This window comes from Synchiropus splendidus, chromosome 17, assembly GCF_027744825.2.
Source record: "Synchiropus splendidus isolate RoL2022-P1 chromosome 17, RoL_Sspl_1.0, whole genome shotgun sequence".
Lineage (NCBI taxonomy): Eukaryota > Metazoa > Chordata > Actinopteri > Syngnathiformes > Callionymidae > Synchiropus > Synchiropus splendidus.
In genome coordinates this window covers 7,483,988-7,509,316 of record NC_071350.1, presented here as the reverse complement: position 1 = coordinate 7,509,316, position 25,329 = coordinate 7,483,988, and the positions used below count along the sequence as shown (strand labels likewise).

Genomic DNA, 25,329 nt, shown 5'->3' with positions numbered 1-25,329 from the left:
TACACAGGAAATCTACTCATTCACCATTTAAGATAGGATTCATACTTTAATTTTCTGCTGCTTATTCTTATCATTGTGTGGCACAGGGGAATGGCAGTCGGTCCATTGCATGACACCGACACAAACAGCTTCAGACTATTTCGCCTCTGCTTGCTTTTGGGCTGCGAGAGGAAATTACCCATGCAAGCACAGAGAGAACACAACCCAGATTTCCACACTACTTTCAAGCCTAAATATTCACTTACTCGCTGCACTAAAAAGCAGATAAGTGCTTTAAATACATCTCTATACAACCAGCCAGGCAGACGCCGTCTTCTTGATGGTCTCCTTCCGTCTTTGGCCGTGAGATCTGGCGACACTTGGAAGTACTTGTTCTTTCCGCTGTTTGGGAGAATGATGCTCCTGGGAAGATGTCCAAACGTCAATATGACAACTTTAAATCACTTCACTGAGCAGTTCTTAATCACGGATATAAATATATAAAAAGGTAACACACTGCCCCGGCTGACTTTTAAGTGGAACTCACAGTTCACTTGACGCCTTCGAGGCAGAGCATGCAGTATGAGGTGTTGGCAGGCAAATGACTGTACCATGTTGCTAGGAAGGAAACGGAAAGTGAAAGTCATGGGAAGGCCAGGAAAACTGATCTATATCCAGATCCATATGCTTCAAACCGTTTCCCCAGGAGAGAGATTTAGTGGCATGGTGCTGCTCATAAAATGCTTTCTGAATAACACAATTTGTTTGCGTATGATTGAACTTTGACAAAATGACTTTAAAGGTACCTCATCACTCATAGACTGGTCATGCTTTATTAGACATTTTCAAATCGACTGAAGGTAACAGGGAGTTATATGTGGTGTCATCTGTTGGTCCCAGTCAGAAATCCCTCAAGAAAAGGTGGTCCATATGAGAATTCACCTTCAGCCTTCTGTATCTTCGGCAAGTGATGTTTAGTTCGCGATTACAACATAGAAGGAAAGTGTGCAAGGGAGATAAAAAAAAAAAAAAAGTACAATTGTGAGTACAATTGAAAATATTTTATGAAATAAAATTGATTTGAAGTGTACTTTCATGTCACCAATCTACAGGAAATAAAATATGTGCAAAAATATGAATATGAATGTAAATATATATTTTTAAAAAATGTTGATTCGTTCATTTAACTTGCTGAGTATTTCTCCTTCACCTTTTTAACTGCAATACATCATCAGATTTTTTTTTTTTTTTTTTTTTTTTTTTAAGCACGATATGAAAATGGAGTAGTTTTATTGTAGAACTTTGGATTATGGACAATGTATTGATATCTTGGTACAATTACATTTCACTACTTGCATGTTATTTTCTACTCTCTGTTATTGATATGCCTTTTTTGTGAGGGCACAATACACTAATCTCAGACGGCTAATAAAAGGGGCTAATAATTTAGTTGATATGGGGGCAATAATAATTTCATATTATTAATTATTATTAATAATAAAATATTATATCATATATTAGCATGAATTGAATGGACTGTAGGTCGCTCTGGAGTATAAGTCGCACATGTCAAAGAAATGCATCATGAAGAAGAATCAACAATTTTGGTGGAACTTTATTAGACATAAACAGCATGAAGGTCCTCCCGCAAAGTCATTTCTATTCAGCCTGCCCGACTTGAACTGTGACATGAAATATGAAATATATAACCAAGAAGCGAGCTGACTGAGAAACAAGGAAGCAAAGGGGTGAAATTTTGACATTTATTGCACTGACGACATTAAAAACAGCAGTTTTTATTAAGAAAAGTCAATAAATATCTCTCCTCTGTAGCCTGGTGTTTGGCAAACTTTGGCAGCAGCAGTGGTTCTGTCATTTTCTTATTATCATGTTTCTCTTGTAATTTTCCCTTTAAAAACACCAAAAACCACCCTAGTCACGGATGAAACATGTTATTTTTTTTCCAATTGTGACGCTAAATCACTTGAGAGATTCATGAGAGATCTCTGTCTGAGGGAAGGACCTTGGTTTGTGGTGGGTCAAGTTTACCAGGCGCATTAGAGACATAATAGATTGTTTGCTCCTTGACTAGTGTGAAATAACATTTAAGAGCATGTGAAATGATGTGTTTAATGACTATTGGTTGCACGACCAGTAAAAATTTCTGCGGCTTATATGGTACTTATTTGCATATCTGTAGGCATAGCAATGAATTTTGCCATTTTGTTAAGCCTGACTTTTGTTTAAAGCTTCGCTTAAAATTGTCACCAAACTGAACTCTATATATTACATTGTAATTACTGAGTTAATAATAAGAAAGTACTGAGTTTGTAATGGTTAATATTTGTTCCCACTTCTAAATAAATAAAGGATGGTTGGAATGAATTTTGCCCATGATTTCTTGTGCACATAGTAAAGTCCCTTTGAAGGAGGTACAAAAAGCCTTTGGGCACATTTGTAAAACAAGTCTGACTAAATCAGCCTTGCGTGATGTGGACCTGAAGGTGTTCGTCAGACTTTTCCATCACATCTCCCAGGGGTCCTGCGTTGTCCTTGCAAACAGAATCCCTGTTTTACCCCAGTAAAACAAGCGCCGCCTGTGCGCCGCGCAGCAGGGAGTTCAGTCGCTCTCAGCAGGGGGTGGAATCTGCCTGGGTGCCTTGTCATCAACGCTGCTTGTGATACTTGTTACAACGTTTTCATGACAAGTCCAGAGGCAACCACCGTATTGATCAACTTTGGCGTCCATTCCTGAATATACATTACAAGAACTCTGACTCAAGACAGGCTCACGATGGCTTTTTCACTCTCTTTTTTTATATAGTTCAGCATCGTGCTACCAAATATTTGGTGTTGAGAGGTCAGCCATTAAAATGAATGGTGAAATGAGCTAGCCTCGGCATGCAGAAGCCAGTTCCAGGATACATTACGAAATACTCCATGACTCCACGCTGTGCTCAGCCAAGCAGGGACTCGGAGTCATCTTGGTTTTATGAAGTACTTTGTGATACCGGTTAGCTTAGGTTATGGTTGTTCGTCCGGCTGTGGAAATCTTGCTTGACAACAACAATGCACAATGGCGCCACCTTTCTGAGAGAAAAAAATAAATAAATAAAAAATAATAAAATTACATATGCAAATGAATTCCAGACCTGTGAGGTGAAAACAAGCATGTTGACACAGACCTGATTCCTAATGAGGTTAATTAAAAGCTTCATCAGCATAACCGCTTTCGTCTGGTGTGTTAGTTGTAGTTACTGAAAAGCACTGAGCAGCTTTATTTCTTCCTGAGCTGCGTACAACACGAAGCCAAGGCTCTTTAGTGGGGGTTGTTCCACATCTGCCATTAGCCTCAAAGATGTTTCTTCTTTTTTCATGGCCACTGAAACAACCTTTCTTTTCTTCTAGAATCCTGCCTTTTGTTTTAGGATAGTTGTTCGTCCGAGAGTGACGCATGAGTCATCTATTGACATTTCTTGCTGGCACTTGAGGCGTTCAAATGCAGCGCAAGTTCTGCATTCATTGGCACATCCTGTATGTGAATGCAAATGAAAGCGAGAAGGTGGAGCTGGGGTCGACCATCGGAGGGGACTCCTTTCACTCTGACCATGCCGTGACTTCTACGTTAGTAAGGGCTTAGGACGCAACAGTCCATTTGACAATGGTCGCTGTTTGATGCCCTAGTGTTGAGAATGGGTTGCTGTAAAACGGAGAAGTCAAATCTGATCACAGAAATTGTACAAAAAATTGAAATCAGTGGTGGATTATTGTTTTCCTACTGGGGCGTTGCTTTGGAACTGGAACAACCTGGACATCGAGACCCACTGAGTCAAATGAAACCCCATGGTCAACACTGACCCATCATCCCTACAGCTGAACTGGCTGACCTCTTAAAACAAACGTTATTTTCCTAGAAGGTCGTTTGACTGGCTGTCATCATTATGTGGCAGCTCCTCGTACGTGGACAGTCCAGCCGATTGCCACTCCTCAACACTGACCCTCCTCTGACAAGCTTCAACTGAACTCGACAGCCACATGTTAGCTGCCAGCCTTTAGCATGTCATTCTGTGCCCACCGTGTGACTGTCAACATTTCTCCGACACATTTCCCGGTCCTCTCATGCACCTGACAACCCTGTCAAACCACCACCCCGTGCTACTATCATCAATCACAGACCCTGTGGGACACTATGATCTTCACGCCCTTAGCGCACGCTCACATGATTTGATGAAGTAATTACACAACTGCACACGTACGGACAGCTCCCCTGTGAAGTTTGACCTTTTAAATGTTATCACTACCACTAAAATACACCTTTTTTCACATTGAAACTTGAATTTTGAACTAGGATTAAAGGAGTTTTTCACACTGCGTATCTTGTCTCAAGACAAAGCGTGTTTGGTTCAAATGTCAGACGAGAACAAAAGCAAACTGGGTTTTGGCCGCGGACTTGATCCCGCCCTACACATTGCCTCGGGAAGCTCTCTGCGGGGGGTGAGCTTCGACACTAGATGTACAACACAACTCCATGATGGCTGATGATAAATGCCGGCCAGTAAGGGGTCTGATCGCATTCTGGGTGGACAACATGGTTCAAAAATAACTTGGCAAACACTGAGGTGTGTAACCGTGGCTGCATTAAACTGGTGCTGGAGACTTGAGTGCAGTAGTCCGGGACCCCTTACGTGTGTGGGTGTTTGATAACTCACGTGTTTGGCCTTTGTTTATTAGACTGATAAACATCTAATTTTATTGACAGACAGATTTAGTGAAATGAATAATGCTGCGCTCTACAGTAACTGTTTTCACAGCTGTGATCTCGCAGCTGCGCTGCTGCCTGCATGAGGACAGTGAAGAGGAATGACGCTTATTTTTATATTTTTTGTTGTACGAACAGCGTGGATAAATCCAGACGCTTTGTTTTGGGCAGCCTGTTTCTGCCATTATTATTTCTTGTAAAATGAACATTGTAACACCCTTTCATGTTTACTTTTGGCTATGAAACGCCACATTCTGTTCCAGCCATGGCGCAGGTCCGTCATCATTTAATATGAGGTGACAATGACTCGTCGTGTTAAGAAGTGACAGACAACTAAGGTGGTCAAGTTGATGGTTTCACATAGGTCTGGCTCAACACCCTAGTGTTACGACGACTTCCTTGAGACGTCCTTCGTCGTGGGTCACAAACCAGCTGTTTCGCACAGAGCGCCGCCAGCTGAGAAGGAAAAAAAGGACATTGCCTGAGGCACAGAGGTGTGAGGCTGCATAGCAGGAGAAAAATCAGACTCCGGCCACCTGAGACAGAATCTGCATTATGAAATGCCCCAAAGATCCCTGAGAAAGAGACTTACTTTCATACTTAAACTGCTCCTGACCAGCGAGAATTTTAGATCCAGTTCTGAATGCCGCAATGTCTTCTATCTGTTGTGTAAATACCTGGATATTTTTGAACACTTTTTAAAGTTGGTAATGGTTCTTTTTTTGCCACTAAATAAGACAGTGCCATTACAATTCTGCTGCTTTCACACTTGATCATACAATTTTAATTGGTAATGTTAATTCATGGTTTGGCATCAAGGACACTTCTCAAAATGTTTCCCTTTTCATCCTTTGAACAGAATCTTGAATGAAAGTCCTTCTTCCAAAACAGGGGTGTAAAGTCTACTGGAGACCAATTTTAATGTTCGTTCTACGTCTTTGCCGACCTCACAAACATACCTCCTACTCAGCGACGCTCGGGTCTTTGCTGCTATTTGAGCCTGTCTGGGCGATGTGACCTGTTGGATGGTCTTTTCCAGATTCCATTCATTTTGCGGCGATACAACCTTGAAATAATTTTTGCTCCTCAAATGTCAAAGAAATGTAATCTTTCTGGAAAGTCAACACAGGAAGAAGTTGGTTACCTGGAGCAACAAGAGCATCTCTGGAGTCATGGCAGTATACTAGTACTTATCTGTACCCAAAACTCTTACTCAATTGTTGAAAGTTTCACACTTAGCTATGCTTTCTTCCCATCAACCGCATCAGACAACCCATAAAAAAACGGCGCTTTTTCATGGTGCAGCGACCAATGATTCGCAACTCAAAAGATGTGTGGATAGCAGTGAGATTTTCACCCATGAGCAATGTGTGACGGCTCAAGTATGATGGCATTCATGATCAGAAATATAGGGTGTCTTGTTTGTAAGTGAATGGCCTCCACGGAAGCCCCTCTAGCTAAAGGCCTGGCACCTGCAGTGACCCTGCATAAGACAGATCTTGAACTCTGTTTCTTTACAGTGACGGTGGATGGATGGCATCATGTGTATCATAATGGTGTCTTCTGATTAGTGTGACCACACATCTCAAAAAAATGTGGACTGTTCCAAATCATTTCAAGAGGAAGCACACCTCTGCTGTCTGGAGGAAAAGAAAAAGCGACTGTAGTTTAATGCCTCCTTTTTGATTTCTGTGACTTTCATGAATCATAATTTCATACACTTGGTCTTTTGCTGTGTTCCAGTCGCCTGAGAAGTGGGAGGTCTAAGCTGGCAAATGTGTCACAGTGCTCAGTGTTCAGTGCTTTCCATTTATTAGAGCAGGAAAACAAGATGGTGGCTTTCACAAAAGCAATCCTCATGCGTGCCTTATCCGGATATGAGCAACACCTTAGTAGAATTTCACTGATTCAAAGCTTCTTCCTGTTTACTTTTGGGGGAAGCCATCTTGGATCTTATACTTGTGGTGGTTAGGATTCTCCGACTTTCCGACTTAGAAAAATCCTTTGTCAGGTGACATCACTGTTGGGGTGAAACTAGGAATTCCTCAGTTCCGAACTGTCATGCATAGGTCCACCCTCCGGGCCAACTTCAAAACTGCACGTGCAATGCCAAGGCGTCAAATAGCGACTATTTTCAAGCAGACTTTTGTGTCCAGTGTTGACACAGATTTCAGCCTTTCCATGTGGCAAGATGGCACATTGGCCTCTGTAAAATGTTTCCCCTTCCACAGGACCTTCCCAAACAGAAATGGTCACACACACTACTACTTCAACTGAGATGGTCACTTGGTACATCCTTTAATGCCTAGGCGCTTTAGTTGGACAGCGTGATCAAAGTGGAAAATCACTTGAGACGCAATATATACCAAGTGACTGCCACCCCACAGCCTGTCCCCCACCCTTTCTTTGAAGTGACCCACTGCCCATGAGGTCAGGGTATGTCATGGAAGACAGATCATGTCCTTCATTTTAAAGCCCAATGTGTTCACATGCGGCTGTGGACGTCTGACTTCCATGTCAAACCAAAGCTGAAAATACATGAAACATCAGGCTTATGACCTGCTCGACTTACGTCCTCCCGTACTTACGACCACAGCTAGCTGATGCCAGCAGATGCCTGGCAGTGCATACGACAGTTACAGCAGCACAGTATCCCAGCAGCTCACCCTCACACAGCCATCTATCACTACAGTAGCACCTATAACCCTCACGTCGGCAGTTTTGAACAGCATTCGACTTACATCTAATCTGACTTACAACCGGCTGGTCGGAACCCATCCTAGTCATAAGTCGGATGTTCCGTGTAGTCGCCATTTGACGCCGTTTGAGTGAGTCAAACAGGAATTTTTGCACAGAGACAAGCAGCCTTGATGGACACACATGTATATCCAAGGCTCCAATCGCCGTTTTTGTTTGCAGAAGCATTTCAGATTGTTAAATCTGCTCAGGGATGGAATCCCAGTTAAACCCAAGCACTCGATTAGTCAACGCGTTCGGCAGTAACCCCCAGCGGAATAATTAACGCTAATCATTTTTGCAATAAAAAGTAATTAAGCAGTTCATGGATTAACTACCACTTCAACATACCACCAGTAAAAAAAAGGGAAAAAAATGGCACAAGGCAACATTTTTAATCAAGACCTTCTGCAGCATTTGTCCAATTTGCTGCAGAAGATGTGATGTGCTCGGTGAGTCACTAATAAGTGCTCATTTTTTAAATTTCACCCTAAAATCGTGCTTTGCAAGGATGACTCCAGTTGAAAACGGTTCGAGTTTTACGAGTTTAGGAGGAGAGATTTCATGAAAAGTGGAGCGGTTGTGGGTTTGATAGTTTCCTCCAGGGCACGGAGAGATTTGTATCAGCAAGACAGATGTGAAGCCGTGACATTCAAGCTGGATGAACATGCGGGAGCACTTTCAGTCATGTGGCAACTGGAGGTTTCTCGAGTGAAAGGAGTTTTTTTAGCCCATATGGGTGAAGATGAGGTCAAGTTGGGTTGATGCTGATTCATCACATTGGGTTTGAAGAATGTTTATTTAGTGGGAGAAAGCAAAGATCCGTCTGAGCGAAACTGCTTCATGAACAAATGTAAGACAACAAATCTGAGTTTGGTCCATCACGCTTAATGGTGGATGGCCCTGAAAGCTTCTTTTTTGGATATAGATCAGAGCTACTGGAGAGGCAGCCGTCTCCACAGCGCCACAGTTACTAAATTGTCTATGGTGCAATAACCCTTTTTTTTTTTTTCTATGGTGCAATGACCCATTTAAATCTAGTTTAATTTTAACTTTTTTATTTTATGAAATATATATATATTATTTTATTTTCAATTTTATTTTTATTTTTAGGTTATTAGTATTATTATTTTATTTTATTTGTACTTTTATTATTCTCTGTGTGATGCTCTTCCTGACTGCATGCCCTTTCTTGCCTCTATTGCTGCTGGAAATGTAAATTTCCTGGAGGGAGTCATCCCAAAGGGATCAATAAAGTCCAGTCTAAGTCTAAGTCTAAGTCTAACTCTAAGATTATGGGTGTTTTTCTGCAACGAAGCCGACCAGAACGCTGTGAATCCGCCTTTAACTATTTGAATTTGCGTGGGTATGATTTTCAACTCCAGCATGATGGTAACAGTGACATGGATTGCTTTTAACTACAGCAAGTTTCTGTGGTTAATGTGCCTTCCTGGTTTATGGATATGAGCGAGCTCCAGCTGATGTGGGTATATTCACACCCAGCAGGGAGCACGGGCAGGGCAGGACTTCACCTCATCTCACCCGCGGTCTGAAGATGAACACTGACGTCCGACTGCATTCCGTCTGAGTTTAACTGAACAGAATGATTCAGGATGGTTGAGGTTAAACATCTCCCTGGGTGATGAGCAGCAGTCGACTTCCAAGAGAGCGTGTTAATACTTCATTACTGCCATATTAGATGAGGCTCCGTTTGGCTTGATCACACGGAAAAAAAGAAAATATGTGATGGAAATGTGGAATATATATTTAAATAAGATGGGTGAGAAACATGAGTCACCGTGTGGTTCCATGATGCAAGGGAACAGAGGTCAGTTGAGGGTTATGGATAGGAACTGTTGGAGCATCCAAGTCTAAAACTGAAGGCGCTGAGTTTGATTCTTCTTTTGGATTCTACAGCTTAATATAAAGAGCCTGAAAACATTCAGTGTTGTTGCTGCTAACTGATATGTAACTCTGAGACACACGGAAGACGTAACAGTGGTGGGAATTCTCTGCCCTCCAGTCACAATGCATTTACCAGCCTCACCAACCACCACCTCCTACAATGCTGCCTCTGTTTTCCTCCTTTGTACAAGAGGTACATTGTCAATATGTCTTCGATAGTTGCCATGTTTGTTTTGGGGTTTATCATTGTCATAAGCCTTTAATAGTGGGCAGAAAAAGGGCAACGTCAGCCTGGACTGGGTGAGTTAGAATGTATTGTTGTTTCTCTGCATGACTAACTACTTTTTTAAAATTCAAATTAAACAACCACTTTCTTTTATAAATCGTCCAATATTAGAAATGACTGAATAGAACTTCTTTACGTCCTTCCCTCCTGTCAAGCAACTGACAGTGTATTTTGATTGAATTCACTTTGCCATGTGCACCAATGCGATAAGAGGAGAATTTGAGGAATGTAAAAATATTATCCCTCCATTTTCTCCTAGTTGTTGTTGCTCTCCGGAGGGATTCAGTGGTGCAGCTATATATATATTTTTTCCTCTCTTTTCTTTTTTTTTAAAGCTCTAAAACGCATACTGTTTGTCAAACAGGATTTCATTTTCAATATATATTATATCCAAAATATATTAAGGCGGATCATTCCAATAAGCCGCTTCGCGGATTGACATCCGATAGGAATTGTTTGCTGATAGAAGCGGCTAATAAAACAAGTTATTGAAAAATACATTTTGACTTGTGAATGGGACTTTGTGGGATTTAAAAGTTTGCTAATGCTGTGCTCCGACGGCACAAAACACACGGAATGAAGCTTCTTCGTGTCAGCTCTCTGGAGTGTATTTAATGAACTCTCGAAAGAGCAGCAATCGTATATTCTACAACTTGTTTCATACTCCCCTGTGGTACTTGAACAGGCACTACTCCCACTCCCACACAATGAGTGCACACTCTTTCTCATGAATTGGAGATTGGTCGGCAGCGTAAACGCGGCGGTAGAATACCTCTCGCAGCGCCGCTGACCCTCTGAGATTAAAATGAACACAGTCGAAGGCGGTGTTTCCACTGGAGGTATTGACCTGAGCATCTGCCCTTCTAGATGGATAAAGTAAACAGAGTGTTATGTGATTCTTTAAAATTCATTCGATCAAGAGTTCCTCTGAAGAATTGTGCTCAGTAGGTTCACCCTGATGCCTGATAAAGTCTGTTTATGTGAACCGATGCTTTTCACAAAATGTATTCCTTCTGGTGATCAAAACCTGCACCTTTCCCGAAAACTAAGAAAGATGTGACCCAATGCAACTCACCTCAACAATCCTTACTCCCTACCAGGATTCAAACTCAACTGTGATGAAGCTCTATCACATGTCCGAGTGCAAACACACCTGACTCCCCCTTTCCCTGTCAGAGAACACTGAGATAGACACATTTGAAAACAAGTTCTCACGAAAACAGACCCCAAATATGTCATCTTTACCAGGGGTGAGCAAAATTCTGGTCGGGTCGCTGAGTCATGACTGGGCAGACAGACGAATGACCGCTCTTAGACATACCTCAGAACCGTTTTGAGGCCATTTTCGGTCACAGCACCCACACAACCAGAGATGGAAGGTTCCTGCGACTGAACTTTCCCTCAGGCCTGTCAGTGTAGACTGAGTGGAAGCCTTCAAGTTGTTCCATGTTCTCACTGATGAGGAACTGGGCTGAAGAATGGACTAACACCAAGGCAATGCAAAGGAAGTTCTGCAAGTCCATGGCAGTCTTTGCTATCCTCTATGTTGGGGGAGCGGCTAACCAGTCCGCAAAGGGCCGGGGTGGTAAACTCCTAAGTCACCTGATTTGTGAAGAGTTGTCCTCATGATAGGTTGGGACACAAACCTACTGCAGCCCTTTTGGGACCTGCTCTATGTTGTGGTGGACTCAGGCAGGAGGTGTAGCACTTGCTGTTAAGAAGGTGATATCTGTGCTTTAAAGGGTGCAGGCCATAATGGGCAATGCTACCCACCAACCAACTAACCACAGAATGTTCTGGGCAGATACCAGAGCACATATAGCACCAGGTTCATTCCTCCGCTGTGCACCATGAAGTCATTCAGGTACAGCCTTTGTCGCAATGTGCCTTTCCTTTCGGACTATTTGAAGCTACTCAGTAAGCAGAGACACCAGTCATACAGCTTTTAACCTGGCAAAGAGTTCTTTCTTAAATCTGTCATTTTTTGCCCTGTAGTAGAGCTGAAAAACAAATCGTTATTGTATTAATATAGAGATATGAACCTTCAAGATATTAACATCACCAGATAAATTTATCATAATGTTTTTATTTTTCTCCAAAATGTGGCTTTCACTAAAGCTAGAGTTATATAGTGGTGGACTGATAAAGAGATATCTGTTTTAGTTTCTTCAGAAGTTTGCTTGACTTTTTTTTGTGTTATTGCAATGTTGGAAAGTGTCCAAAGCTCAGTTCATTATTTTATTTTTGGCCTTACATGAACTAATACACACACAGACCTATAAAGGCACATGTTGAGCAGATAAAGATCATCTAGCAAGCAGAAATGTAAAGTCGCAACTAAACGCAAAACCTGAAAAAGTGAAAACTTTGGTCGAAACTTCAAAGTCCCTCCCTTTGAAGTGTATTTGGTTTGACTGAATTTGATTCCCTCAGCTTCTCACTGAAGTTACGGATTTTCCACATCGGTCTCCATCATGATGCCAGCTTCTTCTTGTTGTTCGTTCAACCTCAAGATACCATTTTTGTAAGCTTGCTCCCTCCTTTTTGTTTCTCACAGGTGCTCACAGGGGGACGTGGTCACGCACACAGCCTGGCTGAACCGGTCAAGCATCCTCTATGCCGGAGATGAAAAATGGTCAGTGGATCCCAGAGTGAGTCTGGTGACACTTAATCAAGAGGAGTTTACCATCAAGATCGAAGACATCGACATGACGGATGAAGGCCAGTATGTCTGCGCCGTCCAGACAAGCAGTCGACCGAGAACCACTGTCGTGCACATCCTGGTCCAAGGTAAAACGTCCTCGCTTTGCCTGTTATTCTTTTGTGTTTTAGCGCATTAAACTATAGAGGCACATACGTACTTTGGGAACTTTTTCACACCACCAGTGTGCATGTGTGTTGCACCCATTATTCAAATATTCACACATTGTCTTTGTCTTTTAAAGGTGACCATTGACTGCAGAATTTAAATAACACTCTTCAAAATGTGTCCCTTCATTTGTCAATTATCTTTACAGAGAATAGAGTAAACTTGTATGACAACAAGACATCATAATTTCATCTTTTTTCCCTCACAAGTCCAAACTTTATTTTGTTAATCATTATATATATATATATATATATATATATATATATATATATATATATATATATATATATTTCAAACATCCTGGAATTCGAACAAATCGGAGAAATCGGAGAACAAAAATTTCGCGATTTTTTTGCTTCGGATTTCGAATGACAATCCAGAACTCGAACGTGCCTGAAAAAAGCCAGAACTAAAGCATCTTCCTGCCGTCATTTTAAAACTCGCAGCTGCTCAGGAGACGTCCTGAGTGTATCTCCTGTCTTTCTCTCAACACATTTCCTCATTCATTGCTCCACTGGAGCAATTAGAGGCTAAATGCCTTGCTCAAGAAGAGGAAGGGGGGTTGTTGCTTATTCACTACATTAGCTAAGGTTAATGGGGGATACCAGATGCTGAGATCCCTTTGCTGGACAACTCTGTGAGGTTCAGTCCAACCGTTCTGTCTGTGCAGAGCTAAATGTTTCCAATAGACTTGCAGATTAGACTCATGTGCTGAGAAACTTTTTGACTGGCTCAATGTTGTTTGATGCTATACATGGATTAAACATTGTCTGTTACAAAAGTAATGCAACTCCGGAAAGCGGAAGATTCACAGTAACCACTTCATGCTGTGATTGGTTGAGCTGCAGCATTTTTTCAAGCGGCCCACAAGAAGTACGTCATGAACAGGAAGCCATGTCCTCCAAAAAAAACTTCATGTAAAATGTTGTTGTGCACTATGGACACTGTACTGTAAGTGTTTTCCGGCAAACTCACATTTGCAGGGCAGGTAGACAGTGTTCCACCACTCCCTATTGCCTCGCTGCTGCTCACGCGTTTATACACACATATACTGTATATTCAAGGCATGGGAAGCACCCGGTGGTTCAGCAGATCATGTCTGTTGCCTCTACAGGAGAAACAGACATAACAGAATAACAAAAATATACCAAAAAAAAAACAGACAAATTAATAAAAAAAATCTGTAACAGTTCACAAAATTAAATTAAATTAAATTAAATTAAATTAAATTAAATTAAATTAAATTAAATTAAATTTGATACCACAAGCAGCTACTTCAGTTTTTTTTGTTGTTGTTGTTTTTGTTTGTTGGTTTCATCAACACTATAAATAATTCATTCAAGAGTGCAGTTCATGACTCACGGGTAAATGTCAGACGTTTATGAGTGAGTTCACATTGTCAAACACGCACTTGCATCCAGACTTGTCGAGTTCTGTGGCTCCACGATAAAATGGCATTCCTTATTAAAAATGCATAACTTGGAAAACTCATCGGAGCTAAGACAAACAACAGCAATGAAACTGCCCAGTTCCTGCTGGTTTCTGGGCGAATCATGTTTGTTCCTGGTGTTCACAAGACGCGGCGGGTTAGATTCCCATGTTGTGACTTTCATAGGAGGCAACGGCGCTCCTCAGATGGAACCATTCCTCCGCCCTCTCCTTTAGAAGATTTGATCAGAGGCTCTTGATGGCTCTCCAGCTCAAGTCCCTGGGTGGATCACAATGACTCAGTGATGCAAAATGATGGGTTTGATTCGCCCACTTCATGGATTATTTATAAGACATTAGAACCCAGAATATCATTACCCCCCCAGTAGTCCAAGCATCCGCAGTCTGAGCTTCACAACCGGATCATTAAATAACGCAAAGGCTAATGACAAATCAACTTCATACTTAAAATTTGTCTTTCAATGTATTATTTATGAACTGACTCGGAAGGTCTGAGCTAAATGAAAAAATGCACTACCTTGATGCTGGTGAATATATTTTTGGCATCATCTCGCACGCAATTTTCTATTCGCAGTGGTAAACAATTTCTGGACTCTTGCAATGTCCCGTCCGAACTTCCCCTTAATGCAGGAACATAGTTTGTACTTTTTTTTCAATATTTCTCCGCTACATTTCAACTGTGCTGCTTTCTGGCCAACAATGGTAAATGCCAGATTATTTTAACTCTTAGACATCATCCTACAAATCTGTGGTTTGTTCATCATTTGTCCCAATAATCGGCTCTGAAAACAGTCGGTGCTGTCAATTGTAAATGTTCAATTTTTATGACCAATTTTTTAAAATTTATATCAATTTTTATGACCAAAGATCTTAATGGGTTTGGTGAGTAAATCTCACTCCAGTGTGCAGCGGTCCTCGTCCGATTTGTTCCCTCAGGTGTCGGCGAACTTCAGTTCCGTGAGCAGCGGATGTCTTCTTGTCATTTAACTATTATAAAGTTTCATTCGTGATTCCCGGGAGACAATATTCATTTCAACTGCATACTTTTTATCATGTAAGGGGTCTCTGACAGACAAGATTTTGAAAATCCTTGATCATGATGGAGATGCTGATGTGAGGCTGTGAAAAGACTATAAGACTCGACTGGGACTTGTGATTTACTGTATGACTTGTGCATAAAGTTCCGTATGTGCGCATTCTGATCTCCTCTGATCTCAACAGTTTCCTCGACTGTCTTTCCACCTGACAATAACCAAGAGTGGCCATGCCGCCAGCTGCTGTGACATCTCAAAATGCATCAGTCGTGTAACAAAGCGCAACATTAGCATTAACTAACTCGGTTCCTATCCACACAGAGACGGAGGTTCTGAGTCCTCCTTACCTCCTACCTCCTAAATAGTCATCCCATCACAACAAAACTCAGAAAATAGAGTGCTGATTTTGTCCACAGCTTTTTCGGTGACACGTTATAAATCTTCAGTTATCATGACTAGAAAACAATCGTGTACACAGAACTTGCTTGCTTTAACAGTTACCAGATCAACAGGACCGTGTGAGACAGCATCACTGCCATTGCTACCTTCCAGCAAATATTTTCACCAACTGACTTGAACCACACAGCCTGTCCTTAAGCAGAGGGTGTTTTAAAACAAGCCCTCAGGGCAATACTTCTGCTGGGTTTTATCTCTTTTTCAATACAACGCACAGCGACACCGCAAAATATCTGCACAGCTTTTTTGGCTCAGAAAAATAAGATTTCAACATATAGCTCTTGCAGAGATATCCAATGTCCTCTGTGCAGCCAGTGTGTTCCGAAGACAAGAAGGATTCATAGCGGCTGCCGCACCCATATAAAAATTGTCCTACACATTTCTGGGACACTCTCAGTGGGACAAAAACAATACAATTACTTAATGGTCGATGGACCAAATTTGCTGCTGTTGCTGAGGCAGAGAGGCACAACAACAAAGAGTCAGGAACAAAAAAGGTCATTTATTTAAAGGGACACTGTCCTGCGTTTCCGAGTTTTCTTCAAATGTTGAACTCTTTTACCAAGTGATGCCTAAGTACTTGATGTTGATGTTGCTGGTCGAGATCCCTGTGGATTTGTGTTAGTGAGGAGCTGATGAAGCTTCATGAAGCACTTACCTTATAGTCAGTGCTATGAAGGCGGGGTGAATAAGGTTGAAAATGATGTGAGGTGTAAATGGAATGGCCCATTGCAAACGCAAAACGGCGCAACAAACTCATACGCTACAACACAACGGCATTAAGCCACTTCATTCCTACATAAACTAAACAGAAGTCACAAGAGAAGTTTCCACAGTGCCACAAAAAGGACAATACATGGTAACCTGCAAAAAAAATATTTGCAAATACACGTTTGAATTATTTGTCGGTTTTGAAATCCAAGCATTAGCCTAGTTATAGAGAGAACTATTACATTATACAGGTATAGAGCACCTCCCACTCAGGAAGCGGGGACTGAGGACTCGGATGGCTCTCTCATCACCCGGGCCGAAGTCACCGAGGTTGTTCGTAAGCTCCTCGGTGGTAGGGCCCCGGGAGTGGATGAGATCCGTCCGGAGTATCTGAAATCCCTGGATGTTGTAGGGCTGTCGTGGCTGACACGTCTCTGCAACATCGCGTGGCAGTCGAGGACAGTGCCTCTGGATTGGCAGACCGGGGTGGTGGTCCCCCTGTTTAAGAAAGGGGACCGGAGGGTGTGTTCCAACTATAGGGGGATCACACTCCTCAGCCTCCCTGGAAAGGTCTATTCCAGGGTACTAGAGAGGAGACTTCGGCCAATAGTCGAACCTCGGATCCAGGAGGAACAGTGTGGTTTTCGTCCCGGTCGTGGAACACTGGACCAGCTCTATACCCTCCACCGGGTGCTCGAGGGTTCATGGGAGTTCGCCCAACCAGTCCACATGTGCTTTGTGGATTTGGAGAAGGCGTTCGACCGTGTCCCTCGCGATGTCCTGTGGGGGGTGCTCCGGGAATATGGGGTGCGGGACCCTCTGCTAGGGGCTGTCCGCTCCTTGTATGACCGGAGCAGGAGCATGGTTCGCATTGCCGGCAGGAAATCAGACCTGTTCCCGGTGCATGTTGGTCTCCGCCAGGGCTGCCCTTTGTCACCGGTTCTGTTCATCACTTTTATGGACAGAATTTCTAGGCGTAGCCAGGGGGCGGAGGGGATCCGGTTCGGGAACCACAGAATTTCATCTCTGCTATTTGCGGACGATGTTGTTCTGCTGGCCTCATCGGACCGGGACCTTCAGCATGCGCTGGGTCGGTTTGCAGCCGAGTGTGAAGCGGCCGGGATGAGGATCAGCACCTCCAAGTCTGAGGCCATGGTTCTCGACCGGAACACGGTGGTTTGCTCTCTCCAGGTTGGTGGAGAGTTCTTGCCTCAAGTGGCGGAGTTTAAGTATCTCGGGGTCTTGTTCTCGAGTGAGGGAAAAAGGGAGCGTGAGATTGATAGACGGGTTGGTGCAGCGGCGGCAGTGATGCGGTCGCTGTATCGGACCGTCGTGGTGAAGAGAGAGCTGAGTCACAAGACGAAGCTCTCGATTTACCGATCGATCTACGTTCCCACCCTCACCTATGGTCACGAGCTTTGGGTAGTGACCGAAAGGATGAGATCGCGGATACAAGCGGCTGAGATGAGTTTCCTCCGCAGGGTGGCTGGGCGCACCCTTAGAGATAGGGTGAGGAGTTCGGTCATCCGGGAGGAGCTCGGGGTGGAGCCGCTGCTCCTCCACATCGAGAGGAACCAGCTGAGGTGGCTCGGGCATCTGATCCGGATGCCCCCTGGACGCCTCCCTGGGGAGGTGTTCCGGGCATGTCCTACCGGGAGGAGACCCCGGGGAAGACCCAGGACTCGCTGGAGAGATTATGTCTCCGGTCTGGCCTGGGAACGCCTCGGGATCCCCCGGGAGGAGCTGGAGGAGGTTTGTGCGGACCGGGAAGTTTGGGCTTCCTTGCTCCGAATGCTGCCTCCGCGACCCGACCCCGGATAAGCGGCAGAAGAAGGTGAAGGTGAAGGTATAGAGCATGTACATGCACATGGATTCATCGACACAGTAATACTTTTAAAAGTCAAACATACAGTTGTAGATTTCTGAAAACTAGAATGTGACTTCAAACACTTACTTTTGCCACTTTCTCCGTCAGCAGCAGTCCTGGCTCCTGTCCGCTAACTTCCGCTGTGACTTCCATAGTGGTTTATGTAGAAATGTTGCGGCTTAAAGTCATTGTGTTCCAGTGTTTTAATGTGTTGCGGCTTTTGTAAATCTATGGTGAGTTAATGTTCATGTGTAACGGTGTTTGCATTTGCTGTGGTGTTTTGCGTTCGCTGCGATCTTCCCCGGCAACTAAAAATGGCTGCCTGAGTCCAAAGATTTGAGAAAAGAGTCTGCCATCTAGTGGGCTCTGAAATAAGGACACTGTTTCATGAAGCCTTTTTAAGCCCATTACTTGCGGCTGCTGTCAAATAAAAGGAGAAGAACTTATCATCAAATATTTAGTTTAGTTTTGGAAATCTTTTATTCCGAAAAGTTCATTGATGATAAAGGTGTAGGTCCATTTGAGGATGAAAATAAAATTCAGGGCAGCAGTAGATGTTGAATAATTCAGTATATCTGGTAACTGCTGTTCATTTCAAACCTATAGTGGTTGATGAATTACTTCAACAGTCCTTACACTTTCTTGGAATCATTGAGTTTCCTAAAGAAAAAACTTCAGTGGAGTAATACTCTCACAGCAGTGAAGAGAGGCGATAGGACGAGAAAGCTGCTGTTCTGGTGAAAGATGTGCTATCGACACCTTGTTCAAAAGGAGAGAGTGAGTTAAAGACAAGCCTGAGTTTGTAAATCTTTGGGCGAGGAGCTGAAGTGGTGCTTCGGTACTTCGGAATGGGAATCAAAATCGATTACGATGATGATTTTAAAACTGATTTATTACACGGGGTTGGAGGAAGTTGGATTGTTTCCACCATTTTTGATGAGGCAGATCTCTGGGGTCATTTTTTTTACTTTTAATAGTATGAAATGTGGAAATGTCTGTGTTTGCAGATGAGTAAGAGAAGAAGCTAGAACATAGATGATCAGGCGTTGAACCCTGGTCGACACCGTTGAGCAGTGAACAGTTACGACAGTTGCCATGTTTGTTCTGGAGTTTGTTGTTGTCATAAACTTTTGACTGTGGGCTGCTCCCTCTGGTGGATATATTGCTAAACAGCAATACCAATTTAAAGAACACATGGAAGTATTAGATCAGTGACGGTAACATCGTTTTAAATGGATGAGTAAATAAACGCAGCATAAATGGGCCCTGAAGACACACACTAGCAAGACATAGCCATAGAAAACTTTTCTGCTAGTTTACGCAACTTTCAGAAAAGTTGCAATGAAGGAAATGAGATTCTGAATTTTTACCAAGACAGACAGTTCATCATTGAGTGTGGTGTTGGGCTCAGTGTGGAATGTGTGTATTTATACACTCATACATCAACAGCAAACTTAATAACTCCCTATATTTTGGAAAATTTTTACATGAAGCCTGTTGAGAGCATCAAGTTATACTCCACCAAGAACAGTTCTGAACTTTAAGAAAATGTGTTCACAGCTCATTACTGCTAAAAGCAATAAAGGTCACCAGAGTTGGCGGAATCACCTGATTTTATTGACATTTTCCTTTTGCAATAAAGGCAAATGATTAAAATATTCATAGTTAACCTATGTATTTTCCCTCTTAAATGTCATTGTGCTGAATGAAAGGGCTACACGAGGGACAAGAGAAGTTGCAAGGAAGCCTCCCACACATTTGAGTGTCGGAGATAAACCGAAAATCTCTGAGATAAGTTCCACTCAGCTGAAGCTATAACCCTCAGCTGAAAGTACAATATCTCAGCAAACCTGTCAGGAGCGGGAGTCCCAGTCTCCTGCGCTGAAATCTAAACTGTGTCGACAGCTTCATTAAATGTAACGGTGAGATGACTGGCAGTCGTTCTGCCTTCGTCTTTTATGACCTCAGCACCAAGATCTTGAAGTCGACAGGAGGGATCAACTCAAAAATACAGAAGGTTTTTACAGAAGGCTTTATGATAAAATAAACGCATATTGTAATGCTTCAAATGTCGAGAGTTTATTGTTGAATGACACAGAAAAAGTGAGTTAAAATCAGGTTCTGTAGAAGCCTGTGGCAGAAGCTTCATCGACTCTATTAGTACGTGATTCTTGTTTCAATGGTGCAGAAATCTCGCTGAGCTCACCCTCTCCAGAGCGGGTGAGAGGTCAGGGCAGGATACGAGAGCTGTGGCCTTGCAACTGATGGGGATTTAGGACAGGAGAGAACAGAGGAGTCCTACTGACACAAGGTTTCTCACTCAGGTTATCCAGTTCAAGGATGGGGCTCCTGGAACGAGCAGGTTGTAGCTCACCTCCTGACATGAAAAGCTGGGGAACAGCTGCTTCACATTCAAGCCACAGACTCCATGTCAGGAACCGTGAGAGGAAGTCTTTGACGGCTCAGTCAGATCAAACATTACGTTTAGGGTGTTTGAACCGATCAGAAAAGAAAGACCCGATTTGCAACATCTTGCTCTGTTTGAGTGACCGGCGAATAGGGTTTCATGAAACACCAGATGGCACTAGCTGCTGAAAAATGTTTCGACATTTTAATTCAATGAAACCTCGCATCATTTCTAAAATAAGAGCGACATCAAGTGGCCTATGAAAATAAGGACACAGTTCCATCCACCCCGCAACACAGTATCATTATACCTCATCATGATACGTCACTACTGTACCCATGTACTGACCCTTCATCTAGGGCTGGACCACTGACAAAAACCCAAAGAGCTTTGTGTTTTTATATAGAGTGAAAGTCACTCTGTAAGACACAAATATTCAGAGAATAAACCATGTTGATATTGGGATAATCATATACAGTAGTAACCCTCACCGAAGGTTATTCATTGCCATGTTCCTGTACTGTTACCTTAAAAAAAAAAAAAAACGTAAAAAAGTACAAATCAGTTCTCACATTATCTATATTTAGATATGGTTTCATTGCTGTTTATCAACAAAGTATTTAAAGTAAAGGAAGTAAAGCAAAATATCATATCAAATAAACATTTACACTCAATCTGTATTCGTAATTTCTTTGTGGGAAAGGAGGGAAGTTAGACTAAAAATGTGTTTGTTCCTTGAAAGTATGCAGTGCAATGAAAAGTTGGAGCAAAGTCTGAAATTATACCCACGTAATGCTTAATCTACAGTTAATATTGCGAGAATCTTCCTTTCTATGGCTATAAAAACATATAGCTATTCACTATATCCATCTTAAAAATGCTCTTTTGTTTATGTTTTCTGAATTTAAGCTCATTTGTTACAAGAGTGGGACATCTTAGGTTTTACATTTGTAAATTATGTACATGGATGGTTGGACAGACATAAAAACAATTCTGACTTGTACTCAGATCCTTTGATCTCATTACAGCAGTATGCGATGGTGAGTCTGCCACTTTTTGGTAAAACAAGTCGAATTACAAATAATGTATCTGTGTTGATTCCACGAGAATGTAGGTCACCGCAAACTTGACGTTCCTCTATATTTATTGACATCTGTCTGGGTTCGGGATCTTGCGCTGTCTGCGAAAGATAGTTTTCCTTTGATGTTTTCTTCGGAGTCCTTCACTTGTCCCTACAGTTTCAGGGCAGACTTTGGAACTAGCATGTTCTGAATAACTGATGAAGATTCAGGCGTCTTTCTTGCATTATACACTCCTGGAAATATGGAAATATATCTTCTCGAGAGCTGACTGTCAACTTCTGGGTGTGTTTTGGGAAAAAAAAAAGTACAAATAAAGGTGATATAAATAATCGTAGAAGCTTGTTTATTTGCGATACATTTATGAGAAATTAAATATAGAAATGGAAGTAATTTCTAATTTTATCTGAACCAATGTTTTCCATGCTTGCTGTTGTGTGGTCTTTAAGTAGGTGAGTCATCTGCAACACCTGTACAATATTGGCTTTAATGTATTTCAGCGAAGACATATGGATGGAGCGGTGATCAGCTCACAACAAGAAGCTCACGTGAAAATGATACTCATTTTCTTCCAGCTGCGTTCACTGCTTTTTGACTAATTCATCTGTCGGCGCTTTAATGTATAGAGGCCAGCGTTACGTTGAGTAGGGTGATGAATTCAGGCTTTGGTGACAAATGTCCCAGATAATGTGAGAAGATGGATGCAGAAGCAGTTACAACGACGGTTCCTTGTCACGTTGCAAGTCAAGACAATTTACAAGCCCCAGCAGCCGAGACGACAGAGTGAACATCTGTAAGCATTTGTCACCACATCACAGCTCCAGGAACAACATATGTCACCGGTACAGATACTTTCATTGATAGGGTGAAATGTTGAAGTTTAATGTGAAATGAGTCCGGAAAGAAATGGCTGAATTCATAATCTGGTTATTTATAATACTGCTAATAATAGGCTTTAATATTTCTGGCACTCCACAGATCATTTTGAAAAAGCGATTCACTGGTGAAGCTTCATGAAGCTTCGTGAAGTGTCCTCATTGTCAGAGCCCAGTCTGCTCTACAATATGTGGCTTTGAAGAACCATTCCAATGGAACGTCTCAACATTTCTAAACCTAAACCTTCTCGCACCTACTTTCCTCTGAAGATAACAACACTGTTTCATGAAGCCTCATCTGCCATCAATAGTCTTAGAGTAAGCTAATATTTCTCATGTAATAATTTGACTAATAAGTCTCAGATGATCAAATTACTTTCAGTAGTAATGATAACAATAACAATAATAATAATTTGAATTTTACACGTTTACATCACCACTGCTTGTACAACACTAGTGATGTGCTGATGAGGCTTCATGAAACAATGTCCTCATTTTCAGAAGCCAGTTGCTGGCGCTCGAAAAGCTTTGAATTTGGACAACCATGTCAGAGATAAAACCCATCATTTTTAAACCAAGATCGCCATCTGCTGGGCTGTGGACACTGTTTCATGAAGCCGCATCAGCCCATCACTACAATATGCAATTGTGTTTGTCATGTTTCAAGTGCATTCATCTTGCTGCTACACATAATACCGAAAATATTTGAACATTTCATTCCTAATTGTAACTTGTATGACTGACTCAATTGGATTTCTACGGAGCCCTGGAGGTGAAATGCATGTGTCTATTTTTTTTATTTTTTTTTGGATGTGACATGCATGACTTTTTTTTTTTTTTTTGCCCGAGATAACCGTTATCTCGTGAAAATAAGTATCTCAGGATAATTTTTATCTCAAGAAACGATTACTTCCTGTAACCACTACGTCTCCCATGGCTTGGTAACTGTTTGTCAACGTTGTCATTTGCTGTCTGCAAGTCAGAACATTTCTGACGGCAAAGTCCGCGCTTTTAGCTTCTACTCAAAATAATACCACATGTGGCATGCATGACTTTTTTTTTTTTTTTTCTCCCGAGATAACAGTTATCTCGAGATTTGTATCTCGGGATAAAAAAAACTAAAGTCATGCATGTCGCTTCCAGGGCTGCGTAATACGTATAGCTTCGCCACATATGGTATTATTTGGAGTAGAAGGCACTTGATCAGAGTGTTAAAAGCGCACAGACTTGCAGACAGTGACTGATAACGTTGCCGAACAGTTGGGAAGCTGTGGGAGACATAGTGGTTCCAGGAGGATGTGTCCAAAATGTTTTGCCAGAGAGGCAGTTACGCATTCACTGACATTTACCATTGTATCTTGAGAAAAAAATGATCTCGAGATAACTGTTATCTAGAGATGCGCATTGTCACGAGATAACAATTATCTTGAGATAATTGTTATCTTGGGCAAAAAAAAAAATAAACACATGCATGTCACTTCCAGGGCTCCGTAGATTTGTAAGTGAGGGAAAAAATAAATAAAGATATTTGCTTGATGAAGCTTCAGTAGGTGGCGCTGTGAGTTTAGAAAACATGAGGTTTCACTGAAGCTGCTGTGGAAATATAGTAGAGTAGAGAGTGCCATCTAGTGGTCTCTTAAAATGAGGACACTGTTTCTCGAAGCCTCATCACTATAGAAGAAAAAAGATCCTGGGTAAAAATAAAATAAATAAATAAAAGATGTGTGCCTTTCTCATATGCATTTTACTTGGACACTTCATTCTTGTGTTGACTCATGAGGGTATTTCATACATTACGAACAGGCTCTGGAAAGAAGTGGCTCTGATTTAAAAACACCCGACTCTGCGTGTTTGCTGAATCACCTGTTGCTCTTTGTCCATCTAGCTTGTCACCAAAAATCAGCACAGTTGTTGGCTGGTTGATTCAGTACACAACATGCGCACAACACCCACCTTGTCAGGGGTGCATCATCATGTGGACAACTTTATTAGTTCTGGGGTTGTGTCCAAGTGGTTCTGCTGTTTTACAATCGAGACACAGTCGAGCTCTCATTAGCATCCACGGCTGACAAACAGCACGCCGGTTTCAGCCCGCCGTGCCTGAACTGTTAAACTCTGTGATGTGCTTGGCTATTTACATGCTTGTGTTGTGCACTTCTCCCGGTGTGACAGCGTAAAAGAGGATTATAAATCATGATCCCTCCATCTCTCAGTGTCATAATTGGCATTACCACTACTTCACTCCAAACACGTTTGTTTTGATTCCAATAGCAGCCCGGGCCTCTTGCTCCACGTCTGAAGCAGGAGCATCACAGACATCGGCGCTGTACACTTTTGTTATTCAAAGAGGGTAAACACGGATTAAACTGACATCCAATAAATAATTCATTGGGAGCTTGTTTTACAAACAATTCTGATGTGACTGAAAGAAGCAGCTTTGACACTCAGGAATTTTAAAATAGAAATGCATCCTTGGTACTTTGAAGTGGAAACGACACACAGATATTTCCGGCAGATTTGTCAGGTAAAAAAAGGAAAAAAAAAAAAAGGAAAATCAAATAAGTGTGAAGGAGCCAAAAGAAATAACAGCACTGTCCTCAACCCCTTCAGATTCACTGAACCTGTTTATTTGGTTGTCAGGAGGCTTCAGCTGGCTGGTGGGGGGAGAAATATCCTAAGATTTCGTGAGAGGTGAAGAAAGCCCTCACAGCAGGGATCATGCATCAGTATCATCAGTGTGATATGATATTTATATGTTATAATATTGTTTTGCCATATGTGTGACTTGAACACCAGCTCCCCAAAATGCCGATCGCAGATTGCCCGGGAGGGTATTGGACTGACATAAGTCAGCCACTGGTGTTGACTCCTTTTTTAGCTTAAATATTGTATAAAATGTAGAGTTACAAAGGCGGAT

The 25,329-nt window shown here is 42.1% G+C and overlaps 1 protein-coding gene across 4 annotated transcripts in view; it reads left to right on the top strand.

The window, feature by feature from the left end:
* Window positions 1-25,329, top strand: part of ntm (neurotrimin) — a 452,357-nt gene that overhangs the window by 394,783 nt on the left and 32,245 nt on the right. For all 4 annotated transcript variants that reach the window (XM_053846138.1, XM_053846137.1, XM_053846136.1 and 1 more), the window contains one exon: window positions 12,223-12,455. In XM_053846138.1, the coding sequence (XP_053702113.1) occupies window positions 12,223-12,455 (233 nt within the window). The remainder of the gene's footprint in view (window positions 1-12,222; window positions 12,456-25,329) is intronic.